Source organism: Melitaea cinxia, chromosome 15 (assembly GCF_905220565.1).
Source record: "Melitaea cinxia chromosome 15, ilMelCinx1.1, whole genome shotgun sequence".
NCBI lineage: Eukaryota > Metazoa > Arthropoda > Insecta > Lepidoptera > Nymphalidae > Melitaea > Melitaea cinxia.
The window spans coordinates 10,304,603-10,331,350 of record NC_059408.1 but is presented as its reverse complement, the minus strand read 5'-3'; the positions used below and the strand labels follow the sequence as shown (position 1 = coordinate 10,331,350).

Genomic DNA, 26,748 nt, shown 5'->3' with positions numbered 1-26,748 from the left:
TCATGGATAATCCTTTAACTCCGAATAAGATACAAAGATTGATGCATTTAGCTGAAGACAAATCATTTCAATTTCCGAGACGGTTGCAAATCAACAATGATGATATGCAGAGGTAAAGTTTGAAAATGTTTATAAATAAACTTATGTCTGTTATTTTGATTTCAATATGAACTAAAAGAGCTATTTTTCTTGTTTATTTATAGTAGTGTGGGTTCAAATCAAATGACTTTAAATAAAACTGGAACTAACTACGAATCATCTTCGGGAATCATCGACTTGGAACGAGTAGAAGGTAATTTTATTTTTATAAATAACTAAAATATTAAACTAACAGGTAATCATCGATTACATTTTCTATATGACGGCGGCAGCGATGGCTGATACATATATTTCACGGATTTTGGGTATAAAGTATTTTTCGTAATGATTTAATTAAAGTAAAAGTTGTCTGTTATGGATATTAAAATAAGGTAACCAATATAATGTTTGAAAATTTTCAGGTTTTGGTGAATCTGGTGTTGGGAATATGTCTTTAAGTAAGTCTGTAAGTATTAAGCATTATTCTTATACATATGACCAAGCTTCTGCATTTAGTATATGTATACATTTAAAAAAAGTGTGTGTGTGTATGTGTGCAATTTATACAAAACTGAAGTGAAACTTCTGAAAAGTAGCCTACGAAAGAATTTTTTCGCCGAGAATATAAAATACTGTGTAATGTATTCTACCTCATTCTTCTATACCTTATATTTCTCCTATACCCTATACGTATTGCGACTTCGTTGCAACAAAGACAATTCAGGACACTTTTTTTGTTGTATTTTTTTAGATCATTACAGCCTATACAGTCCACTGCTGGACATAGGCCTCCACAAGTTGACGCCAAAAATAACGTGAACTCATGTGTTTTACCCATAGTCACCACGCTGGGCAGGCGGGTTGGTGACCGCAGTACTGGCTTTGTCGCACCGAAGACGCTGCTGCCCGTCTTCGGCCTGTGTATTTCAAAGCCAGCAGTTGGATGGTTATCCCGCCATCGGTCGGCTTCTTAAGTTCCAAGGTGGTTGTGGAACCTTGTTATCCCTTAGTCGCCTCTTACGACACCCACGGGAAGAGAGGGGGTGGCTAAATTCTTTAGTGCCGTAGCCACACAGCACTGCAGCAGCAGTATTTTTTTAGAACTTTTTGCTAATTCAATATAAGATTTTTAAACTATAGCAAAGAAAATAAACTATTAATTTTATAAAGATTTCAAACCTACCATAAATAGTAATCTAGAAATGAGGAAATAAATGCGAAAAAAGAAATTAAAAGTCATCTCCTGTAAAATTAAGAAATGAGCTGTTGTGACTTTGTTGCACCGAAGGTGCAATTATAAAATATTCACTTCACAAAAAATATTTCTATCAGTTATGGCATGTTCAGTATAGTGTTAAGTATTAGAAATAATGACTAGTCTTTAGATTAAGGGCCGTCATTTTGTAGTTTGATAGATAAAAGGGTTATTTTTTTTTTGGTGACGAAATTATTTCGATAAACGGTTTAATTTTGAAGTTAGATAGGTTAAGGTTATTTTTTTTTTGTGACAAAATTATGCTGATAAACGGTCAAATTTCGATCTTATAACATTCGACGGCCCTTAATCTAAAGGTTTACCGAAATAATTGTGTTTCTAAGACATGGTTTACAGAATTCCCTTCAGTTATTGCTTTACTTATGAACTTGATATGCATTTCATAATATATGTAAAACATTAAATTTTTGCAGACAGCATTCAATCCAGGTGAAATGACTGGCAGGTCTACTGGAGCTGAAGATATTGATGTGAAAGATCAACTTAGTGCAGTGAGAGCATTTGAAGAGTATGGCCGACACTCCATTGCATTAGACAGCATTACAAGCCACATGGACAAACAGACTTCTGAAATTAATGATTTGATGAGACATTCAATTGCTACAAATTATTCATTTCACTCAAAGGTATTATTAGTTAATATTTATTAAAGTTTAAGATTAAAATAAATATTGAGTTATGGTTTTAATTTGAAATATTCTTATTTTAAAATATTATCAAAGTATTAAGTGCAATATTATTGAACAGAGACAATGGGCTAATAACTTAGTGAAATAAATTACTCAATTCTTAAAATAGTATGTATAAGCCATTCTTAGTTTGTTAAGTTTGTATGGGCCATAAATATTTGTTGTTTGTTTGGTGTTTGTGTTTGTATTTTATGATTTTATAGAGATGGACATATGAGTTGCAACAATATAATTATGATGAAAATCTTGCAATGGCACAAAAAAGGCTATAATATTCTTATTAAAATAAAAAATATTAAGATATTTATACAATACAAATAGATTGCTTAATGTTTCCATTAAACTTTGTGATAAATTAAACTTTTTAACAAATCTCTATTAGAGAACTTATCTAGCTGTTTTAGTATAAACTAGCTGTGCCCACATTTTCTTGTATGTGGAAATTAAAAAAAAATATTGTTCAGTTCGCAGAGTTATAAAATAGATATTTCTAAAATAAAAGTATCCTAATTTACTCCTTACTACATCAGCTATCTGCCAGTAAAAGTCCCGTCAAAATCAGTCCAGACATTAGCCGGAACAAATAAACTACTAAACTACGAACTAATGACATTTTTTGTATTCCAGAGAGATCTTACAGCAGATGAAGCATCCCTGGTAATGAGGGAAGCACCTCTTCCTGTGCAACATACTACACAAACTAATTTTCAGGAAAGCTTATTGTAAGTATGACATATTTGTTTAATTATTGGTATTTTTTGTAAATTATCAACATCACATTAAATGATTGACAAAATATTTGTAGTCAACAAAATTTTTTACTGAAAAAATGATTTTTGTTGATTGAACAAAACCTTCATTATCTATAAGATAATTGTGGTAAAAATAGTGAAGTATATACGCGTTATCAAAGATTACTGTAAAAGTTGTAATCAGATCTCTATGAAATTTAAATGTGACTACATGATAAACATCAGCTTTCGATTAAATTAAAACTCATCAAAATCGGTACACCTAGTAAAAAGTTATGCGGATTGTCGAGGGTTTCCCTCGATTTCTCTAGATTCCCATAATCAGATTCTGGTTTCCTTATCATGGACTATGCTTAGGATATCTTGATGATTATGAAAAAGAATTATCAAAATTGGGTCATAAACGACGAAGTTATCCCGAACATACATTTAAAAAAATATATATACGGTCGAATTGAGTGTCCTCCTCTTTTTTTGAAGTCGGTTAAAAACGTATCATTCTACAATTCATGGAGGTAGAAGAGTAAAAATAGTATAAATGATACACGGGTTAAACAGAGTGTGTTGTCTAGTGTGTCACATGTCTTCTTAATAAGCATAATTTTTCTATTAGGTCCTAAGTACTATATCTGATAATATTTATGTAATTGTACATTGAAAACCTAAATTCGTAAAAATGTCCTTTTTTTCTGTTTTGTTCCGACTTCTACGACTGCGACAATATCTAATTGTTAACTTTATATTAACCATTAATTACATGATCTCTCATGCTCTCTCAGATTACTTGACATCTTTCCCTCATCTCCTTTGTGTCATAGCATAATGATGTATAGCCTTAATAACTTGTGGTAGTTCTTGAGATTAGTGATGAATTTTTAAATTAAATAACTTTCAGCTCAGTTCAGCATTTCAAAATATTTATTTTTTATTTCACTTTCAGAATGAGTAACTCAAACATGTCTGTTGGAGCCTATTTTCAAAATAGGTGTCCAGACTTTGGTAAAATTCTTAGCAATGTGGACAGCCCAGATAGGCCAAGTATTACGGATGGTAAGTAATTAATATTCATTTATTGTTAATAAATTATAAAACACAAAATTAAAAATGTTTGCTATAAAGGCTATAATGAAACCCATTTAATACTATTAGTAATGTCAATATTTCATTATTTTATTTTAAATTTATATAGCTTGAAATACTTCCAAATCTTGTTTGAACATCTGTCTATTGTGTTTTTGCCTATTTTTTACAGTGTCGTCATGTGCTCCATCAGACGTTGGGCCTAGTAATAATACATACAAAATGGACACAACACTAGACTGTGTCCCAGTTAGACAACCTCGTAATGAGAAAACACAGGAAAAATTTGTTCCCACTAATCTGTTTCCTACAAAAGTGGATGTCACCAATATACCTAAACCATCGCCTTTAGAGTTACAGAGTGTAATGCTTGATAAGGTTTCTATTCCTGTGAAAAGTTACGCCCAAATGGCTGCCTCAAAAACTGTGAATCAAAATACAAGCAAAAAAATATTTTCGTCATCAAAGCCAACAGATATTTTGCTCAAAAACCTACAGTCTTCATTGCGACTGGTATCTGAAGACACTGAATGCTCTATGGAGAATTCTCTGAGTATCTCAAAAATCGCGGATTATCTAGGTATAGCTTTTAAAATGATTGTGGTATACTATGTTATTGATATGTAAGATGTTTACCATATTCGTATATGATTTTTATGAGTTTTTTTATTTTTATTTTTGTCGATGACCTTTTTTAGGGCTTTGCATAGTTCTGGTATTATATTTATAGACTTAGATTGTGAAGATTGCAAGCGCATTTTGTAACCTCAGTACCTCAACCTTACAGAATATCACAGTTAAATTAGTATTCAATTCAGATTGCGGGATTGCGGGGTCGTGGAATCCCGGGATCCCGTCCGTTTTTTAGTCTCGAAAATATCTTGATTAAATGTGACGAATCCTGGGATTTTCGAAATTGACTTAAAATAAAGAGAAATTTTCATGTGCAATATGCAATATGAAGTAAACTCAGGAGACGAAACATTGAATACATTATTATTCCTTAGATTTTATTTTCGAATAATGTTGATAAATCGAACTTAAGACCCATTAGTTACACATGGTTACCACCCATAAGTTATTTAATACGCTGAGGTGACAGTAGGAATAATATTGCTCAAAATCTGGAGCAGTCAGTTGAGGAAGCACCTTAACTTTACAGAAGGTCACAGATAAATAATACTACTCTCAAGTAGTGTAGTGTGTATTCCCGTGGTGAGTAAAGTAGCTAGAGCTCCTGCTGGGGAGTGTCAGGGGTAACGTCAGCAATGCGCTTGCGATGCTTCTGCTGCTGCGAACGTTTCTAGACTGCTTACCATTAGGTTACGACCGTTGTCGTCGTGCTCGTTTGCCAACTTGTCGATAAATCGCAAACTATACATATCAATAAAATAAATCTAGACATTTATGATTTTCGTACAAAATTGTTTTAAACTGCATGATCACATATTTTTTTTTTTGTTAAAAAAAACTAAATTATTGTAATTGAGTAATAAAATAATTTGAAATATTTTGTTCTATATTTTGTTTTTCAGGAAAGCAATCAAATGTCAGCATATCTGATATACTACAACTGAACCATCAAACAAAACAAAATAACAGAAAACCACCTCTCTCAGAACTACATATGAATATATTAGAGAATAAAAAGGCTAATCAAGACCTTTATGTGACAAATTTAAAAGACACGAAAAATACAGAAACAGCTAGTTCATCAGGAACGGTAAAAACAGTTATATCTGTTGATAAATTAAAAATCACCGAGGACAAAGAAATTCCTTCTGTTGTTGTTACACGACACTCTACTGATTCGCAAGATAATGATGGTGTAAAACTCCATAAGGTTGCTCCATCAAGTTCCCCATCAAGCAAAAGTCGATCTACCCTCAGTACTGTTAAAGAAGCGCCAAGTTTTAAATCTGGTGATAGTCCATCACATTCTAGCAAAGGTATGTACATTATTTAATATGAGTACGAGTTTAAGCCTTATTTATATGTAATAATAAGTGTTGCACCAGAACATCGAAATGTTACAATTTTTTTATGCATAGTTTTTAATGAATATGTTGTACTATTACAATAAAACTATTAGTTTATTATTTTAGTATGTAACACTATTATACATAGTCGTACGTTAAGTATGCAATCTGTTGAACTAAAATCTAAATATACTTTATATGGCCTATTTATGTTATGGGAGTATTTTCAAAAAAGGCATAAAAGAGTGTTAGTGATAATGAGTAGTTATTTTCAGGCGAAATTAATGCAACATATATTCCCTCCCCTAACATGGGGTATAGAGAGTTAGATAAGTCTGTAGATTGGCAAGAGGTGTTAAAACATAAACAGGAGTGCTTGGCAAAAGGTTTGTGGGCCTCGCTTTCAATGCAACACTAACAAAACTTACAATATTGTTCCGGTTAAACTAGGAGCTTAGTTGTAATCTTATGATAAACAAGAATTCTTGATAGACATAATACACAAATTTCTAACAACTGATACTAGACTAACAATCAATTTCCACTTGACCACCTCTTTTAATGAATAGATGCAAGCATGTTTAAATTTTAAACTTCAATATGCTATGATATAAATTAATAAATTGAATGACATTGAATTCAAAGAGATATATGTGTAATAGTCGTAATTATTTTCAGAAAAATGGGCTGAAATCACAACAGTTCCAGTTCTGGGTTTTGTAGGTAAGCATTACGATTTTGTATTTACTTTTATTTAAACCATATTAAAAGCTGTTATCAAACATTTTGTCTAGCCGTCTAAAATGTCTATCGTATTCATTAGTTTGTTTTAAGTTATAATTTTGTTCATAACACTTGGTATGATCTTTGTCCGAATTAAATGTTTTATTATAATTATTTTAAGTATTTTTAAATATAATTAATCACGACCCTTAGCTACGACCACGAGTAGCACGATTACAGAGAGAGAGAGGAAGAATTAATTTTTAATTTGTAAATAATAATAGATAATAGATGGACATATAAAATTGATATAACTTACTATTATGTGAAGGGAGGGTAGTCCATAAAAGGTTGGGAACCTATGATGTAGATGCTGTGCAAAGAAAGAAAAGAAAATCAACAGTTACTGTTTTACCAAACTGAATGAAGATTGAATATTCTGAACTCAGATATGTCCTATATGAAAACTAGTGTTACTAAACTGCCTACAAAATTATTACAGACAATTTAGCACAATTAATTTAATAATTTTTTTTCTTCAGGTGTAAGCACCGCTGTAACAATTACAATAACAACACTAACGGATAGCTGGCTAACGGCTAAGTTTAATTTTGATACCTTACCCAATGAAGGAAATGATTTAAGTATCGAGTTACCCCGATTACCTCTGCTCCTATCGCCAGGGAAAACTGAGAAATTCACCTTATACATAACGTCAAAAGTAGAACTTGATCAGTATTTACCATTCACGATTTATCTAAAAGACGCGTCAATAGACGGTGACGTGGAACAAAAGGGACGCTTAGAAGTTAGCATCAAAATGCCCACAATACAAGCATTGTCTTGTGACGGCGTAAATAAAGTAACTTTTCCAACCATTCAAGAGAGAGCTATACTGACTAAATACTTTGTACTGATCAGTGATTGTTGTGAAGATCTACAATTAGAGTTGTCAATTTCGGAAGGAGAGAGTATGTTTGTTATAAAATCAGTTCAAGAGATTAAAAAGAATGACGTGAGTAAAGCATTAATGGAAAGAAAGGGGTCTTCCGAAGATGGTCAAATAAGGCTTAAGATGAAAGGAATAAATAAACAATTGTGCAGGTTAAGTAGCGGAAATGCCATTAAAGTTACAATTACATTTGTTGCACCCAAGTTGCAGGAGTTACAATTGAGTAAGTTTATTATTCTATAAATTTAAGTACATAAAAGATTATAACAAAGTTTGTGTTCTTGTATGCATTGAATTTAAAATCTATCAGGCTACAGTAAGTTTTCTTTTTAACCGACTTCCAAAAAAGGAGGAGGTTCTCAATTCGACTGTATTTTTTTTTTTTTTTTTATGTATGTTACATCAGAACTTTTGACCGGGTAGACCGATTTCGACAAATTTTGTTTTAATAGAAAGGTGGTGTGTGCCAATTGGTCCCATTTAAATTTATTTGAGATCTAACAACTACTTTTCGAGTTATATCTAATAATGCGTTTTTACTTGACGCTTTTTTCGTCGACCTACGTTTTATTATACCGCATAACTTTTTACTGGATATACCGATTTTGATAATTCTTTTTTTGTTGGAAAGGGGATATCCTTAGTTTTGTACCATGATAAGGAAACCAGGATCTGATGATGGAATCCCAGAGAAATCGAGGAAAACTCTCGAAAATCCGCAATAACTTTTTACTGGGTGTACCGATTTTAATAATTTTTAATTTAATCAAAAGCTGATGTTTATCATGTGGTTACATATAAATTTTATCGAGATCTGATAACTACTTTTTGAGTAATCTTTGATAACGCGTAGTTACTTGATTATTTTTTCGTCGATCTACGTTGTATTACTCTTCGATGTAATTGAAGTCGGTTTTTTTTTCGTTTGCGAGCAAACACAATTATTGCAATACAAATTGTTTGTATCAATAAATAATGTGGGCTATAAAACCACAAGCTATATTATGTTAACACTCTTGTTTCATGATAGAGTCATACCCTGAACACCAAGCTGTGACTAATTGTTAACAGTTATAAATAAAGTTTCTTTTGGAATAATTTATCACGTATATAAATACGATGTTTTAATTTAATTTCAGCTGAAAAGTTGGTAAACTTCAAAGGAACATTAAACGTTAATTTGATTGGTATTAACACAATTTTGAAGAAAGTAAATCTCATCGGCTCAGTTGGGATTGCAACCCTTACAGTGCAGCCTCCTACTAATAAGCTTTATCTTACAAATGGTCAGTTCTTAACTTAACATTTTGTTTTTATTCAATGTTTTATTTACAAGATAATGAAATTTAACCGTGGAAATATAATACTTACACAATTTTGTACTTAATAGTACCTAACATTTAAGTTATTTTAAACTCTTGCAAAAACTTGTAACTATATAAATAAAGTCATAATATGTAATATTTTTTTTTTAATATACTTAATTCGTGTTGTTTTAACATTTTTAGAAACCACAACAATAAACTTATGTAACACTGGTTCAGTAGCTGGTGTATGGACGATTAAGTTTAGAAGCAATACAAGCAAAGATAACTTTCCATTCAAAGTGTCTGCAAATAAGCTTGAAATAGCTCCAGGAAACATGAGAGAATTAAATCTTTTATATACTGGACCACCTGATGCCATTAATGAGGGGTGAGTTAACGTATGTGTGTTTAATATTGGGATTCCTATAATTAATAGTTAGCTGTTAATTAATAGACGCCGCGTTGGTGCAACGGTCTCAGCTATGGATTGTGTTTGTTGCGCTGGCGGTTGGGGGTTCGATCCCCGCACAAGACAAACATTTGTATTGGCCCTACAGGTGTTTGCCGTGGTCTGGGTGTTTGTGCAGTCTTTGTGGGTCTCCCCAACGTGCCTCGGAGAGCACGTTAAGCCGTCGGTCCCGGTTGTTATCATATACACCTGTTAGCGATCGTTACTCATAGTAGGGAATATATCCGCCAACCCGCATTGGAGCAGCGTGGTGGATTAAGTTCTGATCCTTCTCCTACATGGGGAAAGAGGCCTATGCCCAATGATAAAAAAGAGGTGAAGTATCTGAGTCTTAAGTGTCTGTCTGTCTATTAAGATGACAAGAAAAAACGACAGTTTAGATATTATGATTTATAATTATCTAAAAATTTAAGCATAGCACAGTGTTAACACTTAACAGCTTATGACATTTAAATATAATAAAGATGTGCTAGTTTTAGAAAAAGAATCGCTTGCAGTTTCTGGTCTCTGTGTCTTGGAAAATTTTAAGTTATATAGACCTAACATAATTATGCTTTGACTAATAGAAATTAACAAAAAAATCTGTAAAAATCGAAACATTATCTTTACTGTTTACTTCTTTAACATTTAATAGAAATATAACCCTAAAACCAATTTGCTTTATTTTAATTATTTATTTATAATCTGGTCTTCCACAGAACTTTATTATTGGAAGAAACAACCGGTAATATAACAAAGATTGAGATAACTGGTGGTTCAGACAAACCTAAAAACTTTCCAATTAAAACTAACTACAACAACATGTCATGGGTACGAGCGGGACGAAAGGAACTCAGCCTTAAAAACTCTACAAATAAAAAAGTTCAAATTCGTTGTCAAATAGTGGGGGAAGGTTTTGTGATAGATTCACCGGGAGTTGAAACGAGAGGAACTTTTATATTATCGTTTGGACCTTGTGAATGCAGACCGTTACCGATTGTTTTCACACCGAACTCTCCCCTGCCTCATGCAGCTGCTTTGCACTTAGTTTTCGATAAGAACAGCGATTACTCTAGAAAGGTAAGTCCTGGACATAAGGCTATAGAATAGGGATTTAAATACAAAATAAGCACACAATCATATTTTATTTCAGTTGCCATTTTGCAAAGTATTAAAAATGTCATCAAACTGTTAATACATCTTTTACAAATTAGTTTTTAAGTCAAGAACGTATTTGTGACCTATACTCGTTTGCATACATACAGTTCGGTTTTTACTGGTTTTTATTTAAATTTACAATTGCTCAGCAACATTCTAATTTTCGAGCTTTTGATTAGTAGAGATTAATTATAATCATGAAAATCAGCGACGTTAATTCTGTGTTAATACGCAGAGTCCATGTAGTCAGTAAATCACAGTTAGAGAATCCCGACCCTTTTTATTTATCCTAGAATCCCGGGATCAATAGCGATATTATAGACAGGTAACAAAGAAACAGTACATTATATGAATCACATATTTTAATTATTTTCATTGATAAAATAAGCGAATTATATTTAATATTTGAAAATTTATTAATATTTTTAATTATATTTACAAGTTAAATTTTACGAAAATATAATTTTAACTATTTCCAAGATCAGTATGCAAAAACTTATTACGACCAGATTCACTGCAAAGATATTCAAAAGTAAAATTATGGAATAATAGCGTAATCAATCCCGAAAATTTCGGGATAATTTTCAATCCCTAAAATCCCGGGATTGGTTAAAGTTCATCCTGAAATTTTTGAACTGAATAACCACCGGGATCCTGCGTACGCGTGAGAGAAAGGGAAAGCAGACAGACTGGCGCCGGAACGCGTTGCTTAACGAAGCGGTCTGTTTTCCCAGTTCCCATAACAGGGCTGCCAGGTGAAAAAAAGTGTGATCGTATGCTAACTACAAAAAAAATCGTATGTGAGGGAAATTTTGAAATAAAAAGATCGTACAGCCTTTTAAGACTAAGTACTAATTTTTTATTATAAATTATCAAAAATCGCTTAGTTTTAGAAAATAAACGCAATAAAACTACGCAATAACACTCGTACAAAATTTTCTGCTGTCATATTTTTTAACAAAAGAATTTGTTGGCTTAAACTTCGTATAATTTTCATTTCTTCTTATTAATTGCTTGGCTAATAATGTGTTAAGTGTATTATTAGATAAACTGTTTCTAATTTTTGTTCTGACTAAATTACCTTCGCTGAATGCTCGTTCACAATCTGCACTGTAATGGAGAAAACATAACAAATTTAAAGCAAATCGAGCCAGTGTTATAATTTTCAAATTGTTTTTTATTTCAAAATGTGTTTTTTTTTTAAGTCGCAATTATTACCGAAAGAGTAACTATAAGTTTCGTTAGAAAGCAAACAAATACAGTTTTTATATGATTTTCAAAGAGTCTTTATTTTAAGTAAAAGATCTAGGCACGCGTTGGGTAGTTGGGGAATTCTGTCGCGGTTGCATACTAAAGTGACCCAGTGGCGCCCCACTATGACGACGAGGACACCGCTGTTTTTTAGTTGGTAGTCCGGCATTACACCTACCACCAGGAGCCTCACACTCCCGTCGCCTACGGGTGACGGGGTAAGTACGTAAAGGCATTTTCCAGCGTAAAAAAAAGGTAGGTGGGGAATTCAACGAAATTCATGCTTGCCGGGGATGACGTTTCTTAAATTATGAAATGCTTCCAGGTAATAGGAATATAAAAATCGTTCATTTTGCGTACGATCTTGGTCTAGCGATCGTACATGGTAAAAATGCAAAAAAAAAAAACGTATGAGTACGATTAAAAAAATACATCTGGCAGCCCTGTCCCATAAAGAGTTATCAGTTGTGAGACGGGGTGGGCGTGGCCGCAGGTGCGGCTGCACGGCAGCGCGGGCGGCGCGGCGCGCTGGTCGGGCCACGTGACGTACGGCGCCACGGCGCTGGCGCGGCCGGCCGCGCGCGCGCCGCTCGACCTCGCGCTCTACAACCGCGGCGACGCGCCCGTCTTCGTGCTCGCGCAGCTGCGCCTCAACCGTACGTACGACCGACGAATACTGAAGCTCGCTTTTAGCGACCGATGAATCACTAAACTCACACGTTAACAAAAATTTTTTAATTTTTGCATTTCTAACTATTATAATGTTTTGTCTGTTTAAATTTGTCATTCACATTTAAATGACTCAATTAGGTTAATTAATGAGGCATAATTTACACATTTTTTATAAACATAGTATTCTCTACGGTGATTGAATTTCAGTGCAGTACAGGTTCATCGCGGACGAGTGTCAGCTGCGGGGCGCGCGGGCGGTGCTGCGGCGCCGCTCGAGGCACGCGCTGACGCTGGCGGTGCCGTGGGGCAAGCTGGAGCGGCGCGCGCGCGGCCACGGGGCGTCCGGCCTCGCCACCGTGTCCGTGCTCACCGGGCCCGAGTTCGTGCGCCGCCGGATACTCAAGTTAGTTGGTGACAATTTAAGAGTCATCCGTTATCGAGCACCTCTATGATATTACTAACCTTTTGATTATTAAGTACTAGCACTAGTTATTGAGATTTTTTGAGATTTTTTACTAACATTTTTGGATTCTTTGTTGTCCGATTTATAAACTTTATTTTTTGGTATGTGAAACTTGTAACACAAATCTTATTTTTTTTTCCAAATTTAGTCTCATTATACCTGTATTAATGATTCTGAAAATTTCAATATTGCTTAAAAAATACACGTCATTTTTATTAATGGGGTGTAGGGAGGCGGAGGTGGTAGTCTAAACCTAACCACATATTACCAAAATATAAGGGAGGTAGGGGGTTAAAAAGTCGCTAAAAACATCATGTGACTTATCGCGAACCCCTTATACCTGGCGCTTGCGCCACGGCGTCTGGTGGTTTTGCTAACTGGAACTGCACCAATGCCGATGAGAAAGCTAAAATGATGCACGTTAAATCGCGATGGTTTCAGGGCCGTCACTGTTATTACCGTTTCGAATTTGTTCACTAGTCAATTATTTAGACTTATAATTTTGAGATTAACTGACACATGTACGATATTTATATATTAAAATTTAAAAACAATTTTCAAACAGTGGTTCCTTGAAAGTATAAATGTTTTATTTCTAGATTTAATGGTAAATAGATTATACTATAGGTCGAATTGATTTGGATTAATTTAGTGTTGAAAGAGAAAAATATGCTTTAAAACATTAAAAGTATATTTCAATGAGTGATACTTTTCCTGCGTCGCCGCCTCAAATACTTTTTTGAAAATAAAAAAAAAATCCAGTAGGTACATATTAGATATAATTAACGATTCTTTGATTGAACGAGAATATTATTTACCATCTGTATTTTTTTTTTCTAGAGTACTCAAAGATGAATCTAATGGGGAGTTGAATGTGTCTCTACTGCCTGACCATTTGAGGGTTCTAGTTGAGTCTTTTGATGGAGAAGATCCGGCTATGGATGTTTATTTAGAGAATTTCAATGAAACAAAGGTAAATAATGTTAATAGATTAAATTATACAATACAAACCTTTCTTTTTAATTATTTTTTTTAAAGAAGGATAAGTAAAGTTATTAAGTTGTTTCTTTTGTTTAAAGTTTGAAAATTAACATGTTATTTGTATATTTATTTTGCCAGGGTTCTTTAAATGAGCTCGTTGAAGGCCTACAGGAATTAACAGCTCAAATTGATCTACCACAAGAGTTTGGAGAAGAAAATACTATTTTAATAAGTGATGATACAGTGATTGAACACCACACACTCTGTGATTAATAGACTAGAATATAGGTATAAGATTTTTATTAAAATATTTTTATAAGCTGGCTGACCAATACTTATTTTTAAGCACTTTAAATTTGTCTTATGTTACACATATAAGGCAAATTAATTTGACTTATTTGTACTTACTTACCATTATTGATTATTTAAGTAATTTCCGTCCCAAGTGATTTCAATTTCACATTATTAATTGATTTTTTCACAAAATAATTAATGACAAGTACATGATATTTGCAGTTCTAATACCATGCGACTCATATTTTTGGCATTTTGACAATTCTATATCATTAGCTTATAAAAAAATGCCTTGTTTAGATGATCCAAAACAAGCATCGTCCATTAAAAACTTAAAGTGATAAATGTAACTATATTTATATATAAATGAATACTATAATCGTTTTCTGGAAAATTTACTTTTTTTACATACATGGTGTTAAAAACTTGGCAATAATTATGTAACGTGTTATAGGTATAATTGTGAGACTGTATTAAAATATTACTGATATTCAACATTTATTATAAATTAAAAATACATCATATTATTAACACAGATATTGGTTTTTAAAAGGATCTGTTGTATTAATTTAATTTTAATGTAATTTATAATTGTAAACTATCATTGAACATGTTTGAAATAAAAAACTTTATATTACTTCATATTATTTATTATTTTCTTAACCAGTATAATTTATTCCAATCGTTTTCCTATTTTTTTTTTAAATCATTGTTTCTAAGAGATTCCACTCAATCGCAGTTGTCTGTTAGAAATGACCTGTTAAAAATATTGCCTACTACTTAAAAAACTAAAATGCATTTCACTTATAATAAAGTCATTAAACACTGCAAAAACGATATTTATATACAAGACTAAATTTGAGGATTTATAAACTTAAACTCGATATTAATTACCTCCAATCATACTTGATCCTTTCGGATGAGTCCATGTTTGTCATAGTATTGGAATCGATACTAAATTGGACTTATCCTAAAGGACTGCGTCAACAGTTCATTGAACTTGGTGTCTTTAATGTTACCCATGATTATATCTCTTACAAAACGAAAATATTTTCCGAACACACGACACAAATTGTACATACATACCGCAGTCATTCATTACTCGGTCTCACTTGTCACAGTTCAATTCAAACACACGTTTAACTCTCGCTTTCACATCGCATTTGGCAGTTTATCATAATTACTTCACGTTTGTCAATATTCACATTAAACACTCCGAAAATAATATTAAAACTTAAAATGAAAACAATAATAGTTTGAAGTAAAGTAATATTTATTTTAAAATCAGTGCTCTAATGTGAATATCGACAGGTTAAAAAGTTAGCTACACATGGGATGTCTTGTCTACATGCCATATAATCTACAAATGAAAAAAAAAAAATCTTATTGAAATGGAAGTACTTATATTTTACACAGATTCAATATAACTAATTTGCGTTAAAATGGCAGACACGTCCATTATAAACAGTGCTTTAAAAATACTATTCTCGTATTTCATCGCCTAATAATCTAACGTCACAAAAGAAAGAAGGAAAATAATTTAAAAGGAGGTCTAAAATCCTCTTCCATTTTGAAGCATTTACTTGAACGAAGACAAATTTAATCTTGAACATTCATGTAACATAGGGAAGGCGTGTAGTCACAGATATATACATCACACAATCACTCGTTTTTACAATAGGAATAAAAATCCTAAACTAAAAAAGAAACCAGTCACTTAATAAGCTATAAAATAGTACTCAAGATTGCCAACGATACACTGGCCTATGACACGAGCGACGACTCGCGACTTATTGTTACAGTAACAATGACTTCTCACATTCGTATTTATCTGCCGAGGCTCGTGAGTTATGAATATAAATTGCGATTGTTCATTCTAAAATATTTCTTAATAAGAAAAATACGATCTGCAGTGACTGTTCAAAGCAGATATCATATTCTATAAGAGATCAATATGGCTTTAAAAACGTGCGGCTTGCTTTAGGTCTGAACAATATTAACACAAATGTTGGTAATGGTTTACTGCCACGTCTAACTTAACTCTTAATAAATATATCGTATATAAAACGTCCATAAATTGATAAGATCGGTAACAGAATAGTACCATTTTCGCCCACCAGTTGAGCATCACGTGATTTAAATAATAAAATCATTCACAAGGAACCTCCTCGAGCTCTAAAATACATTTTTATGATCATAATTGGTAATATTTGCTTTATAAAATGCATCGTTTATGAATAACGATTTGATAACGCCAGCGATGCCTTTAAATTATAAATATCACAGATAGTGTAAAAATAAAACACCGTATTCACATCGGAATATTGCAAAATGTTCAATATAAAATGATATAAGCTACAACATAGAATTAAGTCTATAGTAAATTTTTGTGAGTGATGATATAATTAGTATTCAGCATTGAGATTTCGGGAATGAATATTTTACAGTTCAGACTCGTCAATGACTGGATATCATAATTTAGGAAAGTCTCTTAACGATCGCTAGATTTATATTTTGTTGGCTAGCATAACGATAGTCTAGGAAAATTATAAATAGCAGTCAAGATAATCTTTCGAAATAAAAGGAAGAGCATACCCTTATGATTTCAAGAACTGGAAGCCATTTTAAATGAAGTTAAAATGGAGAGACGACAGTATTGAGCGTGAGGTTTCGGATAATTCTAAAACCTCTCCAGTGGGATTTTCAATAATTTTCAATTTTAATAACACCAATTCGAATCGAATGTGCTGACGCTGTATTATTACAAAGGGCGCGTTTTAGTTCACATCTTTTGCAACTGACGTCTATTTTAACCTAACTATAATCGTAATAAAGAAATCGCGTCAATTTACAATGTTGATTTAAAAATGTTTTACATCTAAAATTATTTGACAGTCAATATTTATTTAAATAAAATCGGAATTCAATAACGGTTCGGATGTAAAACATTTGAACCCATTACATTGGCGCGAAATAGCCAGTATAAAAAAAAAATCGCCAGGTAAAACTGATAGATTTTTTGGAAATCAGTTTATGTGACGATTTTTTTTAAATTAGTAACTGACATCAAAAACATCTGAAAGGCATACGTTTTGACTAGTAACCGTTAAAACGTTTAATCAACAGAACTCCGCTTAACTTTGGTCAAATTTTAGTTAGGTTCAAATTGATGGTCAGTGGCAACTTAAATCCACGGATAGTTAGTGCGTACGTTAGTGCTAGTAACAGTCGATTCGTCTCGAGGCGATGTTGTGTAAGCGATCAGGCTGTGGTTGAGAACCGTCCTATCGGTATAAGGCATTGCTGTGTGGCGATCAGGTTGTGGTCGTGGTCACTGCGTCCGGAGTGTCGAGGGGAGGTGTGGTGGGGGCGGCTATGGCGCGCGATATAGTAGATAGGCGGTGAGCGCGGGCGGCAGCGCCAGTCTCGACGCGGCCGCGCGCAGTCGCGCACGTCCCACACGTTGCCGGATCACGCGTCTGCATAGCTCCATTAGCGGCAGCGGCTCGGCTGGAAGATTAAAACGAAACGTTATAAATATAAGTTCTAATGTTTAAGATGGTTACTACAATTAAATGAAGGTCTATTCCTTGGACTAATTTCTAAAACAATAAATTTATTCGAATCGGAAGTCTAGGAGGGTAGATGGATATTTGTTACTCTTTAAAACTTGGTACATATATACGGTAAACGTAGCTACGTTACTTACTAAACTTAGTTTCATCAGTTTTGGATAAAGTTTATCCTGCACTTCAGAATAGACTTTTAACAGCAGGAGGTTAGAATACTATTAGTTTTCCCCCGTTTCTCCTCAATTATTACTACAACTTCTTGATTCCCATTTGCCGATAGAAATATCTCATAAATATAGTAAGTTGATGGTTAAAAATAATAATATAATATGTATAAACTTGTATCTGTTGGGTTCGTTAAATAGCTTTTTCCACAAGAGGTGAAACAGGTCCTTAGGTTTTTATGTCTTAAATTTCCACAGGCACTATTAAAACGCACGTTTTATTATCAATTTAGTCACGGTACTCACGGTCGAGCCCGCCGATGTACTTCATGGTGATCTCAGCGTGGCCCCACACCGCGGACACGATGGGGTAGAGCGTCTTGCCGCGCAGGCCGCGCGCCGCGACGCCGAGGTAGCGGCCGTCCGCGCAGAAGGCGAGCGTGCCCTCGTCCATGTCCAGCACCACGAGCAGGCGGTCGGGCACGAGGAACTGCTCGTCCGGCCGCAGCAGGGGCGGGTACGTGCTGCCTCCGCCCGTGCCCTTCGCGTTGTGGTACACCTGAGGACGAATACAATGATAAATAAATAAGCGCTTCACACCGGATCCCAGTAGGATTTTCTAGTGTCGGGGGGTCCAAAAAGAACTGAATAACGAAATTACATATTCATGCTGAAAACGAGTTTTCAGATATTTTTTATGAATTTATCGTTTCTAATGACAATTAATTTTGCATACAGGTAGCTCTGAAGTTGCATTACGAGTACATGGTTATCCTCTTTCTTAATCTAACAAGTAATTTTTTACTTTTCGCCCGTTATTTATTTTCTTCGTGACATACGCAAAATCATCTACATCGCTCTAATGGTGTCAAGCATTAAAAATCATTAACTCTAAAGAAGTAAAAGAACTATTTACATAAATTAGTATTTATCACACTCTACCTTATTCCTCCCGAGATCCCACCCCCAACTCTGATCGGTCGCGCCGACTAGGCTCTGGTAGCCGACCGAGTGCAGCGGTGCGTGCGCTGTTGCCACTCCGACGACGGCGTGTGTGCCGCGTTGCCGCGCCGGCCACACCACCTCCCAGCAGTGGAGCCCGCGCGAGTACCCCACCCGACCCCGGATGCAGTCTGTACTCTGGGCCACCGGATGCCGGTGGAATGTTAACGCGTCTTCCTCTTTCACGAATATATTTAAAGATCTGGAATTTAAATGTTCTGATTAGTGGTCTATTTAGATAAATTTAGAAGTAGATATTTCGTAGAGGGGTAAGGGTATAGTGATAGGTATCGATTCATTTTGAAATGGAGGATTCTTGCCTACAAGAGTTTGGGAATCCTGGTGTTCTAACCAGTTGCGAGTCTGTCACAAATTCCGTATTAAATTTTGGTTTGGGTTTGCTGTTGTAAATATAAATCCAAAGGCCTTTAATGAATTAAATATAGTTTTGGGTATCTATGACATTGTACGATAACTGCCTCAAACACTTCTTCGTAATACCCTTATACACACTATACAAAAGGTCTACAGGCACCAGTTCAGCTTGGTACTACTGTACCACAAATAACAATTGAGAGGCTATTAACAGCAATTGGTAATAGTAACGTTAAAGAACGGCTGTAACAATTTTGATAATTATGGCTTATAACAATGACTTTCATGTTAGGAAAATTGGTAAGATAAATTGAAAGTATGCACGATACATCTGGCTGGTCAATTAATTTTGTATGTTCTTTTTGACATTAATATAACCTTCTTTCTCCTCACACAAGATACACTAAAATATGTGTTATAATTATTTTATAATTCTATAATCCGTCTAAAATTCATTACTGAAGTACCAATAATGTGAATCTTAAGTTTGCGTCATATAATTAAAAAAATATTACTAACCATAAAAAACTACCTATTACCCCTTCTGTTGTTCATCAAAGGCAACGAAATTTTATTGGCACTTTATAAATCGAACTGATATACTTGTAAAGCTATATAAATAAGTTATTATCCACGTGATTCAACAAATAAGCGCTTTCAACGTAACCGGTAAACAAGTAATTAGAGAAATTATTTTTATTGAGAAGGTTCGCTCGATACAACATTTTGTGACCTTGTGACCTTTGTCTGTAGAAATTTTCAGGAGAAATATTTAAAAGGTTCGTAACGTGACGTATTGTTTGCTTTAAAACTTTTAATTACACTTGAGTCGCAAGTTTATTGATTTTAGTGATTTTAGTGACCCGTAGAGTCCAATTAGATTTGCTTTGAAAATCGCAAACGACAAGGACATATCAGTGAAGGTTAACAAGCCATAGGATTGCTTTTACAACAAGTTTTTGTCAATATTTGGTAAATGGATTCGAGAAAATCTTTGGGGGTCTACAACTAAATACATTAATTCGGAACCTACATTTAGATGGTCATTGTTAAGGGGCTACACTACCTCAGCTCGAATTCAGATTTCATCATTACAGCCTACTGCTGGACATAGGCCTCCACAAGTTTACGCTAAAAATAACGTGAACTCATGTGTTTTGCCCATAGTCACCACGCTGGGCAGGCGGGTTGGTGACCGCAGTACTGGCTTTGTCGCACCGAAGACGCTGCTGCCCGTCTTCGGCCTGTGTATTTCAAAGCCAGCAGTTGGATGGTTATCCCGCCATCGGTCGGCTTCTTAAGTTCCAATGTGGTTGTGGAACCTTGTTATCCCTTAGTCGCCTCTTACGACACCCACGGGAAGAGAGGGGGTGGCTAAATTCTTTAGTGCCGTAGCCACACAGCACAATTCAGATTTCACCCGTACTAAATACACATGAGAATTGAGAGCGCTTGGTTGTTCATCGCGCGAATTATATGTATTTTCTCCCCACAAACGTTATCAATAGATATTTTTTAAAAAACGCAACATATAAAATGTTCTTCATACTTATTTCAATTACCATGCCATGCATAATCTCAAGTCCATAACTTCTATATTTACTGAGATATTAAGGTTTTAATACAAAAATAGAGGTAACTTTGCGATTTTTTTGTATCGAGAAAATTTTATGGAATCGTGTTTTCAAAACATATGAAAGATAGTTTATGTCCTGAACTTTACCATACATAAATATCAAACTTAAATATTTAGTAGTTTGGAAGATATGGACATCCTGCCGAGAGGAAAATAAGCAATTTGAGGTAGCATTCACTCTTAATAGTTTTTGTAAAGTTTATTTAGGTATCAGTGGCTTCTAGTTTATATGTATTCAAATTATAAGCTGAAATGTAAAAAAGAAAACAGTACACATTATCTAGCATCTGTGATTATTGCAATTCGTCTATTTGTAGTAGTAAAATATTTTAGGCAACTCATATAACCTTTTGCGATTGCACACAAATCACCCATATTCGGCCATATCCATTAGTGGGTTCAAACTAACGATCTTATCAACTTTATAACGTGTGTATAGATATAGTATATAGGTAGCGCGTGGTACAGACCGGTCATCCGGGTTCCACGCGTGCTTCAGCTGTGTGTCGGGATGCGCGGGCGGCGCGTCGAGCAGCGCGTCCAGGCGCGCGGGCCGCGGCGGCTCGGGGGCCAGCTCGCGCGCCACCACCGCCTTGAACGGCGCCGTGCACTCGCGCGACACCGACTTGACACCGCCGGACAACTTTTGCCCCATGTTCATACCCCTGCAGCGAGTGCGGGCGCGCTTCGGCAGCGCCTTGAGGCCGCCGCGCCGCGCCTCTTCCGCGCCGCCGACCCCGCCCCCGCCCCCGCTCCTCACTGAGCGCACCCCGCTCTTGTACCTGGAAGATAGAAAGACATCACTTTTACACAATGTCATATTCTATTATTTAGGCCAAGACTAATTGCGCAATGCTACGTAATTTTTGTGCGTTATTTATTATTTAATTTCTCCAACGTAAACTGGTTTTTGAGTGCTTAGAGAGTTGTTTGTGTTTGCGGATGACGACTGGAGCAGATGCCAGCGGACGTCGCCGACGCGGTGGCATAGAACGCGCATCTTATGTAACGCAACAGCCGTCTAACCGTGAAAGTCGCCGTTCAAAAGCCAAGGTTAACACGGCCCTGGAGCCTCGTTCTAACAACACACGCAAATGTTACTTACATGACCGCATCACTCGAAGCATTATTTTGTATCTCTTTGTGTTCTCCTCGACATGATGTCACGTAATTATGTAATAAAAATATTTTTATTGTATGCCATGACGAAGCCTAGTAATTGATGCCAGAATCGTAGCGTAATTTTATTTTAAATGCCTAATAGAAGAACCAAAATAGGTATTATGTCATCGACAGCGAAGTCTCGTGCGTACGGTGCACGATGGGAAGCAGCGGATAGAAGGCGCACAAGTCACTAGGACCACAAGGCCGTCTGCCTTTCCGTCGCCTAGAGTGGTGGCATGACAAAAGCGGGAAGTGAAAGGCAGTGAATGTGTCCCCCCGACGTCACCTCCGATCGTACAAACTTCTTCATTGCAATGCGTTACATTAAGAATGGCAATCTGGCCAACTGTGAAAAGTTACAGTTGTTACATTTCATATTATTCTAACAGCAATTTAAATAATGGCGTCAGTTGATCTGACGGGCGGCTATTTCACATGATCGTGGTAAACAAATCGGCACGTGACACGTGACCTGACTTGACGCTTGAGCTTCACAGTGATTCTGTAGCTTTTATAAAAATATTTATCATGGCAATCATCAATATTTTCTATTTTGTGTCAATTAACCTTTAGGACTGGTATGAATAGATCCATACACATCGTGGGAAAGTTTTCGAACAGTCAACGGACATCAGTCTCGACGTCAAATAAGTATCAGAATGAAAATACTTAAGTTATTTTTAAAAGGTTGAAATAAAGACCGGGTGCGGCTGTATTCAGCATAACCGTTCACGCTCGGTGAGAGGTGAATGGAATCGAGTGTTGCTAGGCCGACTACATTACCGTGTGCCAGCAAGCCCGAACAATGAACTAGACAAATGACGTTTATTCTATAAAAACTAGTGCATTAAACCTTTGCTGTCCTAAAGTTACTACTGTTGCGAAATTCTGATTTGTATCTTATTGCTGTAGTAAGTCTAGTTCTAAATAGTCAGTTTCTATTGCAGCATTCGTACTTAGGTTACAATTTCATTAACTATATTTTAATGTATATTAAAAATGTATTCATAGTTAAATGTTGTATATTCGTTAATAATATAAGACACAAAATTTATGGTTTGGGCGTATTTTCGGTAAACATAATAGACCGCTTAACCTTAGATCATACAGAAACTAATTAAAGAAACGAGTGGTAAAATGATAAGCAAATTAATGTCATTACAGTTTTGGTCGAATTCATCGAGACAGGTACTTTATGTTGATAGCAATATACCGGCTACTCTCATCAGAATGACACAGCGGTTAGCCAAAACCAGAGCGGGGAGGAGGATTAGGGTGACCTAAGCCGTGTATTGAAAGCTTAGCATTATTGACTGTTTTACGACTCCGGCTCGCTACCGCTTCATAAATCATTTACAGCTGACACATTTAAATGCGTACCTACGGACAGCTTACAAATCTTATGACGAATATAAATCTATGTAACGATTAATTTTGCTTAATATCATTAGTTTCACACAGGAATTTAAATCGTTTCATTGATATTATAATCTTAAACAAAGTATAATAATACAATTGGTTCTCTACCTGACTCACAATTTAAACCCATGTTCTCAGAACTGCTTTGTAGATCAATTTATAGTTCCTAGTATACTGGTTCTAAAGTAATTTTCCATGAAATTCAAATCAACACATAAGGTAAATTGGCGCAAAATATTAGTTATGCAACGAGCGTTATTAGAATACAAGTTGATTGGCGTCGTTTAATTTGTAACACAACACAAATAAAAAACAACTCGCAAACGAAATTGAAACGTCCCGAAACTGAATTGAATACCGGACAGCCCGCAAGCCCGCAGGGGACGGATTAATTAATTATTAATTGAAACGAAGCACGTAGATTTATGAGTGGTTATTTAGTTTGCGTTTCATAAAACTAATTAAATTTTCTACTTTTCTAAGTAATGAAGATACGTCTGCTAACTGTTTTTTAAGATACTCACTGAAATAAAACTAGAGAGAGAGAGAGATAAAATTAGTTACAAAGGGCTTTATTTTTGTGAAAAAGGATTGAGTTTTATATCAATTATATAATCTGTCCAAAAAACAGTTCCCTACTTCCATCTAAAATCTCTGTAATATATAGTTAGGAATAGATGAAATAAAGATTATTCACAGAATGCCTAATTAAAGGAGACCCCCAAGAAGATTATCAAAGTATTATATGTACCATGTAATAATAAAAATAATTAGATTTACTTTAACTCCAATAAGGACAATCCTTTGTGATTTTAAGCATGTCTAAAACTACATATAAGTGATGAACCATAGTGTGTACGTGTTCTAGAACTTTTATCAAGAAGTTCAGTTTTCCTTACATAGTTTCAATGAAAAAATTTAAAGACAAATTTAGCAGTTGTCAACTCCTTGGTGCCAGCTAGAATTTGAAAACATGATTGTAGATGTTGATTCGCTTGTTTTACTTGCATAGGCGCAGCGCTTACAGGTCTGGCTATTGCGCTGGCAGTCACGGGTTCGATTGCTCACTACAGACATTTGTATTGGCCATATAGATGTTTGTCGTGGTCTGGGCGTTTGTGCTTGTGCATTGTGTGTTTCTGGACCCTCGAAACAAGAGAAAATCCAACTGGGGGTCGTTGAGTGTGAAGCGTTTATATATATACTAGTTGATTCGGCAAACGTTGTCATGCCGCTAAACGCTATTTAAAAATAGCGGTTGGTGGTAGAAGGGTGAAAATTTAGGATTGTATGTATTTTTCAATGCCGAATCATAATAAAATAAAAAATTAATACTTATCAAAAAATTAAAAAAAAAAAATTTGGGGTGGAACACGAGAATTTTATATATTAAAATACACAGGCCGAAGACAGGTAGCAGTGTCTTCGGTGCGGCCAAGCCAGCCCTGTACGTCTACCATGAGTTTCCAGAGACGATACACGTTAGCGAGTGTAGTAGAAAATTTGTATGGCAAGTTGAGCAGCGCCTCTACCGGATACTATCATTACTATATTTGGTACCATAAGTTTTCTCAGGACAGTTAAGTTAACTACACTCGTAAATGTCATTCTAGAGCGCCGATATTTTCATACAATTCGCTACCATGAGTAACATATTTGACAGATGTCACCCTGTTTAACGTTACTATTATAGTTGCGTCACTCACTTGAAAAAATCGTGCGAGAAGTTTATAATTATTAGGTTTATATACTATTTAATTGCATTATATTTGGTAGAACATAGCCCCGTTCCTAAAACACAATTTACGATATAATAATATTATTTTCTATATTCAATTTACGAAATAATATAATAATATAATACAAATTATACGATATATATCACGATTTACGTAAATAAAGAAAGAGATAAATAACCATAACACTTAAATAAACACTTACTTTTTCATATAATCCACCATAAGTTCGAACTGGGAAGCATTAGTTCTCATTTTTTATATTTAGTTGTTTTAGAATTATTGTATAACAATTAAACAATATGATTGATTCACAAGTGTTTGACAACAACTTAAGTTAGACATTTAAACTGACGGAATAAATTGAAAAAATTTAGAAGTTCTTGAGCTCGCATGAATACACTGTAATATGCTGCTTTGCATTTTTGTCGGATTATTTTAAACTTCGTTTAGACCTCACTTCATTCGAAAGTCATCATGTTTACTCTTTCTTTTTTCTATACGGAAGAAAGAGATAAAGATATTAGTAACTAATACCAATATAACGGATTTAAAACTATAAGTCTTATCGAGTGCTCGATAGACTCTATAGTGAAATTTAGAAATACTCATAATAATAGGTATGGTATAGATAACTATTCCTGTTGCGTTTCTACGTTTACTACTGTAGTTATGTCATGTGCGCTTGTAACAAAAACTCATGGTAGAGGTACTGCGGTCACCAACCCGCCTGCCCAGCGTGGTGACTATGGACAAAACACATGAGTTCACGCCATTTTTGGCACGAACTTATGGAGGCCTATGTCCAGTATTACTATATATCAACCAGTTTTAAAATAGACTTATTATAATTACAGATTTAGTATTCTACATAACAATTCTTCCGAAAAAATATAAAATAATTGGATATTTATAATAAAATCAGGAATTATATAACTATCTGGGCAACCGAGCTTAGCTCGGTATTTTTAGTAAATCGTGTTTTTTGGAAAACATATTTACATATATTATACGAATTACATATTGATAAAATATGAATAATATTTTCCGATTTTACCGACATTATAATAAAAAATATGAACTGGCTATTTAAATAACAAATCATGAGTGCAATTAGAAAAAAAAGGAAAAAAATAATCGCTCTGGAGACATAGGGATTTGAACCGTGGTCATCCCGGTCTTCCCACCGAGCTATTACAACTTTATTAACTAACAATTGCGAACTTTACCTTCGTATTCTAACGATATTGTAGTCATTTTTTCATTGCTCAAAAACAGGGATAAAACGACATTTTCTAAAAATGAATCCTAGCTTATATCCATTTATCGCCATATCCATTTATATTTTATAGCTTATATCCATATATATATATATATATATATATATATATATATATATATATATATGTGTGCGTACATATGATCGAAACAACAAAAAATAAAACGTGAATCGAAAAAAGTATTTGCGAAATCCTATGCAATTATACTTTCATAAAGTAATTGTTGTGATAAGATAACCCCAGTCGACACCAAGTGCTAAATGAATGCTCGGATGTATGCAAACCCGTTGTAATGAG

General features: G+C 34.7%; 2 protein-coding genes across 2 annotated transcripts; one reads left to right on the top strand and one right to left on the bottom strand.

The window, feature by feature from the left end:
- The first annotated feature begins 2 nt into the window (after positions 1-2).
- LOC123660154 lies at positions 3-14,740 on the top strand. The gene is made up of 18 exons (XM_045595257.1): positions 3-112; positions 207-292; positions 501-544; positions 1,768-1,980; positions 2,671-2,765; positions 3,736-3,845; positions 4,048-4,455; positions 5,411-5,824; positions 6,130-6,240; positions 6,533-6,577; positions 7,120-7,752; positions 8,669-8,815; positions 9,038-9,224; positions 10,004-10,364; positions 12,187-12,349; positions 12,573-12,768; positions 13,669-13,801; positions 13,948-14,740. The coding sequence occupies exons 1-18, from the start codon at positions 3-5 to the stop codon at positions 14,080-14,082; spliced, it is 3,591 nt and encodes a 1,196-aa protein (XP_045451213.1). The 3' UTR covers positions 14,083-14,740.
- A 2,568-nt stretch (positions 14,741-17,308) lies between these two features.
- Positions 17,309-21,522, bottom strand: LOC123660481 (protein gustavus). The gene is made up of 4 exons (XM_045595550.1): positions 21,323-21,522; positions 18,782-19,043; positions 18,146-18,398; positions 17,309-17,613 (listed from the first exon to the last, which is right to left on the bottom strand). Exons 1-4 carry the CDS (start codon positions 21,511-21,513, stop codon positions 17,477-17,479), a joined length of 843 nt encoding a protein of 280 aa, XP_045451506.1. The 5' UTR covers positions 21,514-21,522; the 3' UTR covers positions 17,309-17,476.
- Positions 21,523-26,748: the final 5,226 nt, after the last annotated feature.